A 17,485-nucleotide genomic window follows, 5' to 3' on the forward strand; every position below is an offset into this window, starting at 1 on the left:
CATTTCTGCTGGATGTTTCTGTCCGTTTGGTCCTAGGTAGTCTCCAATGCAAGTTGTATCTGAGACACCGCCTCTGTGGGAAGAGACTACGTCCTAGTGCAGCCGATTGTCTTTGGTCAAACACACGTGCTCCTGCCATTCACCCCCATTCTCTATTCAGAAATGCATATTATCGTCTTTACAGAACAGAGAAAACAATGAGGCCAAACATAGCACTTTTCTCTCACACATCAGCCTACAACCAGCATATTTTGATCCATATTCACATCCTCCTTGCATACATTAAACACTTGCAAATTCTAGGAGCAAAGCTCATTCATATCATAACTTCAGGATCATGTATGTAACATTTTAGTACATGTTAATGATTTACTTTCATAGGTCAAATATTAGATTGTCTCTCTGCACGTGGTTCTGAGACAAGCTTGATGTTAATATCAAGTAGCGGAGACGTCCCAGAGCTGTAGTACAGAAGCAGAAGATAATACTGTAACTGTGTAGAAGAAAAATAGTCAAATAGAACTTTAGAAAATAAAAACAAAATAATCCTTCCCAACAACTCAAATCATACAAAATTAAACTAACAACTGTCATGAGTGACGTTCTTTTTTTCTTTCAAGGCATAAAGAAAAACATTCAATTTTCACCTAAAGTTCAATCAACGCATACTGTAACACACAAGCGTCCATTTTGTCTCTACCGTGTAGAAACAAAGGTCAAGACATGGCCGTGAACTGCACATGAACTGTATGGAGAAGTACCCTTCGATGGTTAGAATAATGTAACTGATATGCTATAGTTCGGTTGCTCTTTGGCGAAGACAGGCACAGCATCCGACTGTTTCCCTTAAATCTCATAAAGATCCTTCATAACAATCCGGGAATTGAAAAAAAAAAAGGCACAGTGAAAAATGAAAACAAAAGTATACAGTTTCAACACTACATAGTGGAGCAAAACCAAATGCATAGCCTATAAAACGAGCCTCTGTTGCGACTTTGGTTGGTTTGGAGTGCTGTTCGTTAAATGAGAATATTCTGTCAACTCCAGGCAGAAACACATGGTTGCGTGAGTCCCACTGCAAATATGGTCCTTCCATGGAGGTGCTATATAAGCCTCATGGACAGAGTCAGTGGAAGTGACATACTTACATCCATGTACGCGGAGGGAGGGGAGGGGAGGGGAGGGGAAGGGAGGGGAGGGGAAGGGAGGGGAGCGGAGGGGAGCGGAGGGGAGGGGAAGGGAGGGGAAGGGTGGGAGAGGAAGGGAAAGGGAGAGGAAGGGAGGGGAGGGGAAGGGAGGGGAAGGGAGGGGAGGGGAGGGGAAGGGAGGGGGAGGGGAGGGGAAGGGAGGGGGAGGGGAGGGGAAGGGAGGGGAGGGGAAGGGAGGGAAGGAGAAGGGAGGGAAGGGGAAGGGAGGGGAGGGGAAGGAAGGAAGGGAGGGGAGGGGAAGGAAGGAAGGGAGGGGAGGGGAAGGGAAGGAAGGGAGGGGAGGGGAAGGGAAGGAAGGGAGGGGAGGGGAAGGGAAGGAAGGGAGGGGAGGGGAAGGGAAGGAAGGGAGGGGAAGGGAAGGAAGGGAGGGGAGGGGAAGGGAGGGAGGGGAGGGGAAGGGAGGGAGGGGAGGGGAGGGAAGGGAGGGGAGACATCCCAAAAACAACCGCTTCACCTGGGGATAGGGGGTAGTGGGGGGGCACCCCTGGACTTTTTATCTGAACCTGGACAGGAAAGAGGAAAATAAGTTGGACATGTCAAGCAGGCTGTCAAGGACAGGAAGATACTCTGAAGGCTGGAAACTTTCAGGAGGAAACAGATTTGGGACAAATCAATACATATAGAAGACACTTGATTTAGCGTTGCTATTTTTTAAAGCACAGCGCAAGAATTTCAAAGTATTTGACGTGCATTTGACCCAGGTCTGGGAGGAAAGCCCTTGGTTCCTACCTCTGCCGTCAGTCTTGGACAACTTGCTGGGGTATGTCTTCTGACAGGACACGTAAGGCTCTGGGACAGGGAGGTCTGAGACAGGGTGGAACTGGAACCGGGCCTCCCACTCATCTGACAGAGAGAGAAACACAACTCTCAGCTAGGTCAATTAAAGACCTATATGGGTTCAAACCCGGGTCTTCTCTGCACCACAAAACTGTTAGCCCACTGAGCTGAAGCCAAGTAATTAGCAATGGGAGCTAAGGGCACATCAGGGAGTAAGGTCTCAAGCAGGATTACTCATCATATGAATTCCTTCTGTTTACACTCACCAATGTGTTGGTGATGGGAGTTCTGGAAGCCGTTGCCCATGGGGGGAGGAGGGCCTCCTATTCCCGGTCGGTCTGGTGGGAGCGGGGGCCGTTGTCCCCCACGGGGGGGCTCTGCTCCCGGGCGGTTAGGAGGTGGGGGGACAGGAGATGACCTTATACTGCCTCCACGTGGACCTGAGGAGGGAGGGGGAGGGAGCGGGCCTGGGGGAGGTTACACCACAGAGTTCAATACAACACTAGTTTTATATAATAGCATCGCTATAGGTCACATCATATCATCCCTATAGGTCACATCATATCATTGCTATAGGTCACATCATAGCTACAAACTACATTCCATCCAGTCTCAAAACACATACACGGTGTACTGATGTCTGACCAAACTGACCACAGAAAGGTTAACTATGTTTCTAGTTGCTAAGCTAACCCAAAAAGAGACAGTGGTCATCATTATATGACCTGAAGGGAGGCTGAAGGAAGCAGCATCCTTACCCGTCCGTCCTGGGGGGTTTTTACCCAGAGGGGGCGGCCTCTCACTGGGAGGGGGTGGCAGTGGTCCTGACCGGCCAGGTGGCGGCGCCGGCGAGTTGAGTGAAATGTTCCTCTGTGGTAGTCTGGGGGTGTGTTCGTCTCCTCCCGCAGGCGTTGGGGGCAACAGTGGAGGGCCCGGTCTGCCAGGAGGGAGAGGGGGAGCTCCACCACCGCCGATGGAGGGCCGAGAGGAAGACGAGCTGGGGGGCTTGGAGTTGAAAGATGGTGGCGGTGGTCCATCTTTGGATATGGAGGACCGGTGGCCCCCCAGGGGTGGGGGTGGGGGCCAGGGGTCCTCTGAGGGTCTGCCAGGGTGGGGGGCTGGGGGTAGAGGGGGACGTCCACTACTGGGAACCGGAGGGGCCCCAAAGGAGGGTTTTGGCCCAGACGGGGCCCCTATAGGGCCAGGGGGAGGGGGCAAGCCTTGGTGTCTGCCTGCAAGGTTGGGGGGTGGAGGTGCTGGGGCTGAGCTGGGGATCCGGGCTCCTCCTGGAACAGGTGGGGTCCCTCGGCTCTGGAAGTTCTGGTTGGGCCGTGGGGTGTTGGGGATTGGGGGAGGGGGTCCGCCAGGGGTCTCTGGTCGCGGGGGGCCTGCCCGTCCCCTGGGGAGGTCGGGGGCGCTGCTCCGGGGAAAGGCTGGGGCCCCTGAGAACCGTGGAGGGCCAGCGGAGGGGCCCCCACCACCAAACGGTCTGGGGCCTGAGGAACGGCCTCCTGGAGGTACCATGGGGGGCCTAGGGCCTCCTGTGGAAGCATAAGGGTTTCAAACATCACACACTTTATCTAACATCATTTTGTCTTACATGGGGCTATGGTTAAAAAACAACCAACCAACTAGTGCCCTCTATGCATTACAGAAATATATGTAGCCCATGTCACCTAGAGGCTGGTGTGACTGTGAGACCAGGGGAGAATTGGGGTATAAGTTAGCGAGCCGCAACTCTCGATTAGCGAGCCAGTGTTTCTGCCATGGACGACGCACGTGGGCTGTGCTTGTGGCAAGTTGTCAAACGTTTGGTCAGCAACTTTTGTTTATTTTGTGTCCCTTATTAGGTTGTTTTTTTGGTTTGTCTCGTCCGCAAATGAGCTGCTATTCGGACAAAAGATTTGGGATTGCCGCTAGCAAGCGGACTAGTTTAATATTCTTCGTTATATGTTTGTTTATATGTTCCGTCGCCCTTTCTGCAGAGTCCTCCGGGGCAGGCTGGTTTTAGAAGGGAACTATTGGGTTAGAGAGCAAAGGCAAGTCGTATGAATTTACATGCGTGTTTTCGCATACTAATATCACCAGTGTGTCATCATCTTAAAAAGAGAGTGTTTAGACACCAGTGTTATCTTACAAAGAGTGTTTGGTCACCAGTGTTATCTTACAAAGAGTGTTTGGTCACCAGTGTTATCTTACAAAGAGTGTTTAGTCACCAGTGTTATCTTACAAAGAGTGTTTGGTCACCAGTGTTATCTTACAAAGAGTGTTTGGTCACCAGTGTTATCTTACAAAGAGTGTTTAGTCACCAGTGTTATCTTACAAAGAGTGTTTGGTCACCAGTGTTATCTTACAAAGAGTGTTTGGTCACCAGTGTTATCTTACAAAGAATGTTTAGTCACCAGTGTTATCTTACCAAAGAGTGTGAATATACTTAATGTAAAGTGTTTACATGCAAGGCATTACTTCTTGCCCTGCTGCTATCTATCCATAATGTATGTCTTCTATACCAGGGGTTCCCAAACTCCTTCACTCGTCCAGCACTGGGGAACTTCCCTCCCTAAGGTCTGCAACACTAAGATGACGAGAGCAACTGATGATGCACTACCTCATTTTGAAATTGTGCCTTGTGCATTCCCACGATTACAACTTTCAAGAGTACGTTTAAAGTTGGACTGAGTTACTTTTTTTGGGGGGGGGGGGGGGGGGGGGGGGCACACCCCTGCCGACCCCCTCCGAGCCAGTGTGTCTCTGGGGTCATGCATTGTATTATTGTTTTGTTATGTAATAAACCTTGGCACTTTGGTCAACTCTGACAGACCTGTAATTGACTTGTCTTGAGGACCTCCCTTCGTGTAGAACAAGGTGGCGCAGTACAGTTTACATATAGCAACACATTACACTTGTTCAAGATAGTTATCATGGCTTATCTCAAACACCGCTTACAAACCATATTAATACAACCTCTAGAGGCTGCTGTAGTGCATTGTATCCTCTAGAGGATGCTGCAGTACATTGTATCCTCTAGAGGATGCTGCAGTACATTGTAACCTCTAGAGGCTGCTGCAGTACATTGTAGCCTCTAGAGGCTGCTGCAGTACATTGTAGCCTCTAGAGGCTGCTGCAGTACATTGTATCCTCTAGAGGATGCTGCAGTACATTGTAACCTCTAGAGGCTGCTGCAGTACATTGTAACCTCTAGAGGCTGCTGCAGTACATTGTAACCTATAGAGGCTGCTGCAGTACATTGTAGCCTCTAGAGGCTGCTGCAGTACATTGTATCCTCTAGAGGCTGCTGCAGTACATTGTAGCCTCTAGAGGCTGCTGCAGTACATTGTAGCCTCTAGAGGCTGCTGCAGTACATTGTAACCTCTAGAGGCTGATGCAGTACATTGTAACCTCTAGAGGCTGATGCAGTACATTGTATCCTCTAGAGGCTGCTGCAGTACATTGTAGCCTCTAGAGGCTGCTGCAGTACATTGTAGCCTCTAGAGGCTGCTGCAGTACATTGTAACCTCTAGAGGCTGCTGCAGTACATTGTAACCTATAGAGGCTGATGCAGTACATTGTAACCTCTAGAGGCTGCTGCAGTACATTGTAATCTCTAGAGGCTGCTGCAGTACATTGTAACCTCTTATTATAAACATGGATCATTACCGTTACTGTTCCCTCCTGAGGACCGAAGCTTGGGCATGCCTCCTGCAAAGAGACCTCCTAGTACTGGTCCTCCTCCTCCGCCGCCACCTCCTCCTCCTCCTCCTCCGCCTCCGCCACCTCCTCCTCCTCCTCCTCCTCCTCCTCCACCTTTGGGTTCTGTGAAGAAAGGTATTCAATCTCTTTTTCTCCGGCACAAGGCCATAGCCTTTGAAATCTAATTATCTGCAGAAGGCCTTTTGTAGGTTTCAAGTAGCTTCCATATGTCCTAATGGTTAGACTGAGGAGGAGTACATTCTGAGTAAAGCCTTGAGAATACACAGCATCAGAGAACCCTTTACTCACTGTCAATGACGGGTTGACTCCTGTCATTGGTCACGGCCTTCTTCAGGCGAGCACCTTTTCCGATATCAGACAGTAAGGCATTTCTTCCTTGTGCTTCGTTCTTGCTGAGTGATGGCTTCTGTGTATTTGCCTGCGAATGTTGACAACATAAAACACAAACAAAGAAGCCAGTTAAGTCATATAGGAAATTATATAGTATTACCTAGGACGACAACTTGCACAATCACATTGCCATGCTGGAAACGCTTCCTTCCACTACCACAAGGTGGCGCTATTGAACAAGGTCAAAACTGCACTGACCTAAGAAATTTCCCTGCAATCACTCATGACAGAAGGTGATGAGAGGTTATCTGACAGAAGGGGGTGAGAGGTTATCTGACAGAAGGGGGTGAGAGGTTATCTGACAGAAGGGGATGAGAGGTTATCTGACAGAAGGTGATGCTGTCTTCGTCTAAGATTACATCTAAATTGAATTAATTTTCCATCGTCATGTTAACTCATATCAGTAGTTTCAATATAACTAGGACGTCTTTGGCGTGCTTACCACAGCGAAGGTTGGGGGTGGGGGAGGGGCAGGGGGTGGCGGGGGAGGAGGCATCTTCTCTCTCTCTCTTCAGTTATTCTTCTACAGCTTCACCCCTGATGGAGAGAATACACACAATCCATTCAATACTTCCTAAATATCCACACAAACAGGAGGCTTACAGATGCTATACACATAACCAGGCTGGACCACAACAAACCTTCAGAGACATGGGAACACACACACACACACACACACACACACACACACACACACACACACACACACACACACACACACACACACACACACACACACACACACACACACACACACACACACACACACACACACACACACACACACACACACACACCTCTCCAACTGGGCACAGACGTCAGTTCAACATCTGGTTGAGTTGTCAACTAACATGAATTCAACGTGAAATGTCACCATGTCATTGGATTAAGGTTAAAAGTTTGGTGAAAATAATATGAAATTCCCTGAGAGGTTGATGACTTCTTACAAATCTAAACAGTTTTCCACTTTGATTCAATGTCATCACAATATATATTAATGACATGGAAACAATGTTGATTCAACCAGTTTTTACCCAGTGGGCTTTCACCACAGTCCTTAGAGCAAGCTGTGTGACTGCAGACACATAATATTGTCTTTGCACAGAAATAACAGGATGTATTGAAATAACTTGCAAAGTACATGAGCTATAAAACCACAAGGGAAACAATCACATTGATCCAGAAATACTTCCTGGTACAGCAGACAGATGACAACCATCATCCAATCTAGGGATGTCCCCGGCTAAACAAAATCTTGGTCGACTGAAAGTCGTCTTTTCTTTTGATTGGTCAACATTTTTAAACGTGTATTTTTCCATACATACAGTAGAAGTCAGAAGTTTACATACACTTAGGCTGGAGTCATTAAAACTTGTTTTTCAACCACTTCACAAATTTCTTGTGAACAAACTATAGTTTTGCCAAGTCGGTTAGGACATCTACTTTGTGCATGGCACAAGTAATTTTTTCAACAATTGTTTACAGACAGATTATTTCACTTATAATTCACTGTATCACAATTCCAGTGGGTCAGAAGTTTACATACACTAAGTTGACTGTGCCTTTAAACAGCTTGGAAAATTCCAGAACATTATGTAATGGCTTTAGAAGCTTCTGATAGGCTAATTGACATAATTTGAGTCAATTGCAGGTGTACCTGTGGATGTATGTCAAGGCCTACCTTCAAACTCAGTGCCTCTTTGCTTGACGACATGGGAAAATCAAAAGAAATCAGCCAAGACCTCGGGGAAAAAAAATTGTAGACCTCCACAAGTCTGGTTTATCCTTGGGAGCAATTTCCAAACACCTGAAGGTACCACGTTCATCTGTACAAACAATAGTATGCAAGTATTAACACCATGGGACCATGCAGCCGTCATACCGCTCAGGAAGGAGATGCATTCTGTCTCCTAGAGATGAACACACTTTGTTGCAAAAAGTGCAAATCAATCCCAGAACAACAGCAAAGGACCTTGTGAAGATGCTGGAGGAAACAGGTACAAAAGTATCTATTTCCACAGTAAAACAAATCCTATATCGACATAACCTGAAAGGCCGCTCAGCAAGGAAGAAGACACTGCTCCAAAACCACCATAAAAAAGCCAACTGCACATGGGGACAAATATCGTACTTTTTGGAGAAATGTCCTCTGGTCTGATGAATCAAAAATAGAACTGTTTGGCCATAATGACCATCGTTATGTTTGGAGGAAAAAGGGGGAGGCTTGCAAGCCGAGGAACTCCATCCCAACCATGAAGCACGGCGGTGGCAGCATCATGTTGTGGGGGTGCTTTGCTGAAGTAGGGCCAGGTGCACTTCACAAAATAGATGGCATCATGAGGAAAAAAAAAAATGTGAATATATTGAAGCAAAATCTCAAGACATCAGTCAGGAAGTTAAAGCTTGGTCGCAAATGGGTCTTCCAAATGGACAATGACCCCAAGCATACTTCCAAATTTGTGGAAAAATGGCTTAAGGACAACAAAGTCAAGGTATTGGAGTGGCCATCACAAAGCCCTGACCTCAATCCCATAGAAAATTTGTGGGCAGAACTGAAGAAGCGTGTGTGAGCAAGGAGGCCTACAAACCTGACTCAGTTACACCAGCTCTGTCAGGAGGAATGGGCCAAAATTCACCCAACTTCTTGTGGGAAGCTTGTGGAAGGCTACCCAAAACACTTGACCCAAGTTAAACAATTTAAAGGCAATGCTACCAAATACTAATTGAGTGTATGTACACTCCTGACCCATTGGGAATGTGATGAAAGAAATAAAAGCTGGAATAAATCACTCTACTATTATTCTGACATTTCACATTCTTAAAATAAAGTGATGATCCTAACTTACCTAGGACAGGGAATTTACTTGGATTAAATGTCAGGAATTGTGAAAAACTGAGTTTAAGTGTATTTGGCTAAGGTGTATGTAAACTTCCGACTTCAACTGTAGATACACCCTATGTTTGAATAAAAATCAACTATATGTAGGCCACAGAGCTTGTCTGATGCTTTAAGCACAGTGATTAAAAATGAAGTCACACAAATGACTCAAGAGGGAGTTAGAGATCAATATAGCCTAACCAGAAGAAGAAAAAAACTGTTCCTGATCCTCCTCTTCCCGCTGTTGCTGGCCTTCTCAGATTCTGCCGTTACTCTCCTGAAGTTACCGGTAAGAGGCTACACCAGCGACCTTTAACCTTTTCCATTTTGAGTGCCAGGGTATCTTACCATTTCTACTGATCTGTTATGATTTTCATCTGCACATTTTTCGTGGAACAGTTTCATTCAATTTATAATAAAGTCTTCATATCTCAAAATAAATGTAGTGGTTAATCAAAATGATATCTAAATTAAAATGATACCATTTTAAATATAACTTCTATTGCCATTGGTAATATGTAAAAACAGCCTACATAAATGCAACAAATACACTACAGCCTGCATGTAGAACATATCCTGATGAAAACAGATATTCTAGAAATCACATTGGCTATGCATGGACTGTCTGTAAGAAACATTGTACAACTATCAACTTGGTCCAGCCCAAAGCTTGTGCTAGCAAACTTGCAACATTGTATAAAATATTCTGGGCTGTCAGAGTTTCCGCACCAGTGAGCTCCAGACAGACAGACAGAGCTGTAGGCTATTTTGCGCAAGGGATAAGAAATAATCAGGTAGGCCTATTTTATGACTTTTCCACCGGATCAGAGCATGACATTTTTCCCCCTTTTATGCTGAGTGGTTATCGAAAGAGAGCTGGGAATATTTTTCAAACAGGCTAGGTGCGCGTCCTTACTCAAGATTGACAGGAGCACTCCAAACAAAAGACAATGAATAAATTGACAACTCGTAAATGGAATGAAATAAACCAAAACGTTTTTTTCCTCACAAGTGCAGCCTAGGTTGAACACTCTACAAACAATGTGTCCACTTCTACAATGACAAGACAGCAGTAATAATATATTGAATGCATTACCGTAACCAAACAAACATTGCAGATTAAAAATGATGGGAATTAACGATAGGCGAAATGTACTACTGATGATAGTGGTGTGCCATCCCCTCCGCAATGGACTAGTCCACTCAGACAGACAATGAACTAGTCCACCCAGACAGACAATGGACTAGTCCACCCAGACAGACAATGGACTAGTCCACCCAGACAGACAATGGACTAGTCCACCCAGACAGGCAATGGACTAGTCCACCCAGACAGGCAATGGACTAGTCCACCCACAGAGACAATGGACTAGTCCACCCACAGAGACAATGGACTAGTCCACCCAGACAGTCAATGGATTAGTCCACTCAAACAGGTGTAAATCAGACAGGTGTCTTGTGTTGCTATAAAAAAATATATATATATTTTATAAATATAAACGCAACATGTAAAGTGTTGGTCCCATGTTTCATGAGGTGAAATAAAAAAATCCCAGAAATGGTCTATTTGCACAAAAAAAAATCTCTACTTTTTCTCTCAATTTTTGTGTGCAAATGTGTTTACATGCCGTGTTAGTGAGCATTTATCCTTTACGAAGATAATCCATCCACCTGAAAGGTGTGGCATATCAAGAAGCTGATTAAACAGCATGATCATTACACAGGTGCACCTTGTGCTGGGGGACAATAAAATGCCACTTTAAAAATGGTGCTGTTTTCGGGTCTGAGGAATATTTCTGTCTGTAATAAAACTACATTTTTGGGGGAAACTCATTCTGATTGGCTGGGCCTGGCTCCCCAGTGGAGGGGCCTATGCCCTCCAAGGCCCACCCATGGCTGCACCCCTGCTCAGTCATGTGAAATCCATAGATGAGGGCCTAATGAATTAACTTCAATTGACTGTGTCAATAGATTAGCCCAGTCCATATGTGATTTACATTAGTTATAGACTAGCCCAGTCCATATGTGATTTACATTCGTTATAGATTAGCCCAGTCCATATACATGTGATTGGCATTCGTAATAGACTAGCCCAGTCCATATACATGTGATTTGCATTAGTTACCAGTCAACGAGAGAGAGAGAGGTGACAGTTTCAGCTGCAGAGGCCTCTATCTTCCTGTCAATGTGGTCAACAGGAAGACCTGACACGAAAGAGACCCAACCCACAGCCATCCTGTCTCTACATCCCCACTCTCTCCATCTCTCTAAAGCAGCACCCTTCTATCTCATAAAATCTCTCTACATCCCCCTCTCTCTACTAAAGTATCTCTCAGCTCACCTCTTGATGACTTCAACACCCTCTGATAGGAACAGAGAGCAGCAGTGGAGGCCCATCTCTCCTCTCCAGCTCTCTGTAAGCCAGCGGGACACTGCGGTAGTTAGAACAGCTGACCCTGTCCTTGAGATAACAACATGATACCAACACCTGTCCTCTAAACCACTGCATTCCAGTGTTCCATTCCAGTGTTCCATTCCAGTGTTCCATTCCAGTGTTCCATTCCAGTGATCCATTCCAGTGTTCCATTCCAGTGTTCCATTCCAGTGTTCCATTCCAGTGTTCCATTCCAGTGATGGTTGGGATGCTGAAACTGTCCTACCCAGAGACACTTGACCCTCAGCTGGATCAGTTTGACATTGTTGTTTCAGGGTTGGGGGAAGATGCCATCTAGCACAATGTTCAGTCAATAAAGGAAGGATATGAGGAGTCTGAAAAGTATTTCATGAACTGAAAATTACCCATATTAGTTTCAATGACGATTTTGAAACTGACAACATGGCTATATGGAGAAGTGTTCAACAACAAGACTTCTGCAGACTTTACGTTGGATTCAGTCTTTTACAATTATCACGTCACACTGTGTGATGTTAACGAATTAAAATCTTAATGTCAACCTGGCCAGATTGTCAGATTTGCTTCTGTCGTCATATTCTGCGATTGGCTTGAGAGGCGACATCAGCAGACCTGGGCTACATTAACCACAGCGGTGGGTTTGATCTGCACCTGTATCAGCACCAGCAGACCTGGGCTACATTAACCACAGCGGTGGGTTTGATCTGCACCTGTATCAGCACCAGCAGACCTGGGCTACATTAACCACAGCGGTGGGTTTGATCTGCACCTGTATCAGCACCAGCAGACCTGGGCTACATTAACCACAGCGGTGGGTTTGATCTGCACCTGTATCAGCACCAGCAGTGCTAGCCTCACTCTATGCTTATGAGTGAATTAAATAACTTCGGAAAAACTGAAAGTATGCATCTAGGTCAAAAAAACGTATATAATATAATTATTTAACCTTTATCAATCACCGGGACCGTCTCTTAACACAAGCCACACTACATGATAAAGGCCCAAAACATCTGACACGGACAGAACTTTGTCGGAGCCTACAACTGCACATAGTGGTACTGAACCAGCAGGCCTCAACCCTGTCACACTGAACCAGCAGGCCTCGACCCTGTCACACTGAACCAGCAGGCCTCAACCCTGTCACACTGAACGAGCCAAGACGTAGTGGTACTGAACCAGCAGGCCTCAACCCTGTCACACTGAACGAGCCAAGACGTAGTGGTACCGAACCAGCAGACCTAGACCCTGTCTCACTGAACGAGCCAAGACGTAGTGGTACTGAACCAGCAGGCCTCAACCCTGTCACACTGAACGAGCCAAGACGTAGTGGTACTGAACCAGCAGGCCTCGACCCTGTCACACTGAACGAGCCAAGACGTAGTGGTACTGAACCAGCAGACCTCGACCCTGTCACACTGAACGAGCCAAGACGTAGTGGTACTGAACCAGCAGGCCTCGACCCTGTCACACTGAATGAGCCAAGACGTAGTGGTACTGAACCAGCAGGCCTCGACCCTGTCACACTGAACCAGCAGGCCTCGACCCTGTCACACTGAACCAGCAGGCCTCGACCCTGTCACACTGAACGAGCCAAGACGTAGTGGTACTGAACCAGCAGGCCTCGACCCTGTCACACTGAACGAGCCAAGACGTAGTGGTACTGAACCAGCAGACCTCGACCCTGTCACACTGAACCAGCAGGCCTCGACCCTGTCACACTGAACCAGCAGGCCTCGACCCTGTCACACTGAACCAGCAGGCCTCGACCCTGTCACACTGAACCAGCAGGCCTCGACCTTGTCACACTGAACCAGCAGGCCTCGACCCTGTCACACTGAACGAGCCAAGACGTAGTGGTACTGAACCAGCAGACCTCGACCCTGTCACACTGAACGAGCCAAGACGTAGTGGTACTGAACCAGCAGACCTCGACCCTGTCACACTGAACCAGCAGCAGTCGTTTTCCTACGACGTGCACATTTTGTGGGCAAAATAGTACAGTCTGCAAAGGCATTAAGGAAGCATATTAAAATGACATAACCTTCAGAGATGTGCAACCCAACTGCACTAAAGGCAATCTGGAACCCCCCCCACCTCTAAACTACTCCTCATTGTTTAGCGATGAGCACCACTGACATGCACCCCCCCCCCCCCCACCTCTACACTACTCCTCATTGTTTAGCGATGAGCACCACTGACATGCACCCCTCCCCCCCCCCCACCTATACACTACTCCTCATTGTTTAGCGATGTGCACCATTGACATCTACCCCCCCCCCCCCACCTCTACACTACTCCTCATTGTTTAGCGATGAGCACCACTGACATGCACCCCCCCCACCTATACACTACTCCTCATTGTTTAGCGATGAGCACCACTGACATGCACCCCCCCCACCTATACACTACTCCTCATTGTTTAGCGATGAGCACCACTGACATGCACCCCCCCCCCCCCCACCTCTACACTACTCCTCATTGTTTAGCGATGAGCACCACTGACATGCACCCCCCCCCCCCACCTCTACACTACTCCTCATTGTTTAGCGATGAGCACCACTGACATGCACCCCCCCCACCTATACACTACTCCTCATTGTTTAGCGATGAGCACCACTGACATGCACCCCCCCCACCTATACACTACTCCTCATTGTTTAGCGATGAGCACCACTGACATGCACCCCCCCCCCCCCCCCCCACCTATACATTACTCCTCATTGTTTAGCGATGAGCACCACTGACATGCACCCCCCCCCCCCCCTCACCTCTACACTACTCCTCATTGTTTAGCGATGAGCACCACTGACATGCACCCCCCCCCCCCCCCCACCTATACACTACTCCTCATTGTTTAGCGATGAGCACCACTGACATGCACCCCCCCCCCCCACCTATACACTACTCCTCATTGTTTAGCGATGAGCACCACTGACATGCACCCCCCCCCCCCCACCTCTACACTACTCCTCATTGTTTAGCGATGAGCACCACTGACATGCACCCCCCCCACCTATACACTACTCCTCATTGTTTAGCGATGAGCACCACTGACATGCACCCCTCCCCCCCCCCCACCTCTACACTACTCCTCATTGTTTAGCGATGAGCACCACTGACATGCACCCCCCCCCCCCACCTCTACACTACTCCTCATTGTTTAGCGATGAGCACCACTGACATGCACCCCCCCACCTATACACTACTCCTCATTGTTTAGCGATGAGCACCACTGACATGCACCCCCCCCACCTATACACTACTCCTCATTGTTTAGCGATGAGCACCACTGACATGCACCCCCCCCCCACCTATACACTACTCCTCATTGTTTAGCGATGAGCACCACTGACATGCACCCCCCCCCCCCTCACCTATACACTACTCCTCATTGTTTAGCGATGAGCACCACTGACATGCACCCCTCCCCCCCCCCACCTATACACTACTCCTCATTGTTTAGCGATGAGCACCACTGACATGCACCCCTCCCCCCCCCCACCTCTACACTACTCCTCATTGTTTAGCGATGAGCACCACTGACATGCACCCCCCCCCCCCCCCCACCTATACACTACTCCTCATTGTTTAGCGATGAGCACCACTGACATGCACCCCCCCCCCCCCCCCCACCTCTACACTACTCCTCATTGTTTAGCGATGAGCACCACTGACATGCACCCCCCCCCCCCCACCTCTACACTACTCCTCATTGTTTAGCGATGAGCACCACTGACATGCACCCCCCCCCACCTATACACTACTCCTCATTGTTTAGCGATGAGCACCACTGACATGCACCCCCCCCCCCACCTCTACACTACTCCTCATTGTTTAGCGATGAGCACCACTGACATGCACCCCCCCTCGCCCCCCTCTACACTACTCCTCATTGTTTAGCGATGAGCACCACTGACATGCACCCCCCCCCCCCCCCCCCACCTATACACTACTCCTCATTGTTTAGCGATGAGCACCACTGACATGCACCCCCCCCCCACCTATACACTACTCCTCATTGTTTAGCGATGAGCACCACTGACATGCACCCCTCCCCCCACCTCTACACTACTCCTCATTGTTTAGCGATGAGCACCACTGACATGCACCCCCCCCCCACCTATACACTACTCCTCATTGTTTAGCGATGAGCACCACTGACATGCACCCCCCCCCCCCCCCCACCTCTACACTACTCCTCATTGTTTAGCGATGAGCACCACTGACATGCACCCCCCCCCCCCCCACACCTATACACTACTCCTCATTGTTTAGCGATGAGCACCACTGACATGCACCCCCCACCTCTACACTACTCCTCATTGTTTAGCGATGAGCACCACTGACATGCACCCCCCCCACCTATACACTACTCCTCATTGTTTAGCGATGAGCACCACTGACATGCACCCCCCCCCCCCCCCACCTCTACACTACTCCTCATTGTTTAGCGATGAGCACCACTGACATGCACCCCCCCCCCACCTATACACTACTCCTCATTGTTTAGCGATGAGCACCACTGACATGCACGCACCCCCCCCCCCACCTCTACACTACTCCTCATTGTTCAGCGATGAGCACCACTGACATGCACCCCCCCTCCCCCCCCCTCTACACTACTCCTCATTGTTTAGCGATGAGCACCACTGACATGCACCCCTCCCCCCCCCACCTATACACTACTCCTCATTGTTTAGCGATGAGCACCACTGACATGCACCCCCCCCCCACCTATACACTACTCCTCATTGTTTAGCGATGAGCACCACTGACATGCACCCCTCCCCCCACCTCTACACTACTCCTCATTGTTTAGCGATGAGCACCACTGACATGCACCCCCCCCCCCCACCTATACACTACTCCTCATTGTTTAGCGATGAGCACCACTGACATGCACCCCCCCCCCCCCCCCACCTCTACACTACTCCTCATTGTTTAGCGATGAGCACCACTGACATGCACCCCCCACCTCTACACTACTCCTCATTGTTTAGCGATGAGCACCACTGACATGCACCCCCCCCCACCTATACACTACTCCTCATTGTTTAGCGATGAGCACCACTGACATGCACCCCCCCCCCCCCCCCCACCTCTACACTACTCCTCATTGTTTAGCGATGAGCACCACTGACATGCACCCCCCCCCCCACCTATACACTACTCCTCATTGTTTAGCGATGAGCACCACTGACATGCACCCCCCCCCCCCCACCTCTACACTACTCCTCATTGTTTAGCGATGAGCACCACTGACATGCACCCCCCCCCCTCCCCCACCTATACACTACTCCTCATTGTTTAGCGATGAGCACCACTGACATGCACCCCCCCACCTCTACACTACTCCTCATTGTTTAGCGATGAGCACCACTGACATGCACCCCCCCACCTATACACTACTCCTCATTGTTTAGCGATGAGCACCACTGACATGCACCCCCCCACCTATACACTACTCCTCATTGTTTAGCGATGAGCACCACTGACATGCACCCCCCCCCCCCCCCACCTCTACACTACTCCTCATTGTTTAGCGATGAGCACCACTGACATGCACCCCCCCCCCCCCCCCACCTATACACTACTCCTCATTGTTTAGCGATGAGCACCACTGACATGCACCCCTCCGGCTAATATTAGAATAATAGCTTCCCACAATGGAGACATTGATATCAGTGCCACAAGCAGAGAGCCACGAGACTGGAGGAAGATACGTGGCCTGAGACCATGGATGACACACCACATCATCCCTAGTGGGCCTGGTCAGCTCTCTTAAAAGGGCATCTCCAGGCATTTATAGGAATGAAGCAGATAACACACACACACACACACACACACACACACACACACACACACACACACACACACACACAGAGAGAGAGAGAGAGAAGTGAGCGAGAGAGAAAAACCCCCAGAGAATCTAGTCCAGGCAAAAGGAAAGACAGATGATTCAGCTGTAGAGAGAACCACATGGCTACTGCTGGCTACTCAGACGTTCTCACAGTCACAACCCCATGTTAGTTTACATGTTGTTTCTCTGGAACTATAATGACTATGTAAACAACAACAGGGTTGTGTGAACAACTACTGGACCGGACT

General features: G+C 48.6%; 1 protein-coding gene across 1 annotated transcript; it reads right to left on the reverse strand.

The window, feature by feature from the left end:
- Nucleotides 1-1,658: 1,658 nt before the first annotated feature.
- LOC139372906 (WAS/WASL-interacting protein family member 1-like) lies at nt 1,659-5,715 on the reverse strand. Its single transcript, XM_071112761.1, has 5 exons — nt 5,643-5,715; nt 2,744-3,526; nt 2,252-2,452; nt 1,938-2,051; nt 1,659-1,711 (listed from the first exon to the last, which is right to left on the reverse strand). Exons 1-5 carry the CDS (start codon nt 5,677-5,679, stop codon nt 1,659-1,661), a joined length of 1,188 nt encoding a protein of 395 aa, XP_070968862.1. The 5' UTR covers nt 5,680-5,715.
- Between the last annotated feature and the right edge of the window lie 11,770 nt (nt 5,716-17,485).

This window comes from Oncorhynchus clarkii, chromosome 18 (assembly GCF_045791955.1).
Source record: "Oncorhynchus clarkii lewisi isolate Uvic-CL-2024 chromosome 18, UVic_Ocla_1.0, whole genome shotgun sequence".
NCBI classification, from domain to species: Eukaryota; Metazoa; Chordata; class Actinopteri; order Salmoniformes; family Salmonidae; genus Oncorhynchus; species Oncorhynchus clarkii.

Excerpts from the sequence above, each read along its gene's own strand:
- LOC139372906 (XM_071112761.1), bottom strand. The coding sequence starts at position 5,679 with ATGCCCAAGCTTCGGTCCTCAGGAGGGAACAGTAACG. Across the intron at positions 3,527-5,642 it reads CTCAGGAGGGAACAGTAACG|GAGGCCCTAGGCCCCCCATG; the intron begins GTAATGATCCAT and ends ATGCTTCCACAG. Across the intron at positions 1,712-1,937 it reads GTCCAAGACTGACGGCAGAG|GTTCAGATAAAAAGTCCAGG; the intron begins GTAGGAACCAAG and ends TTTCCTGTCCAG.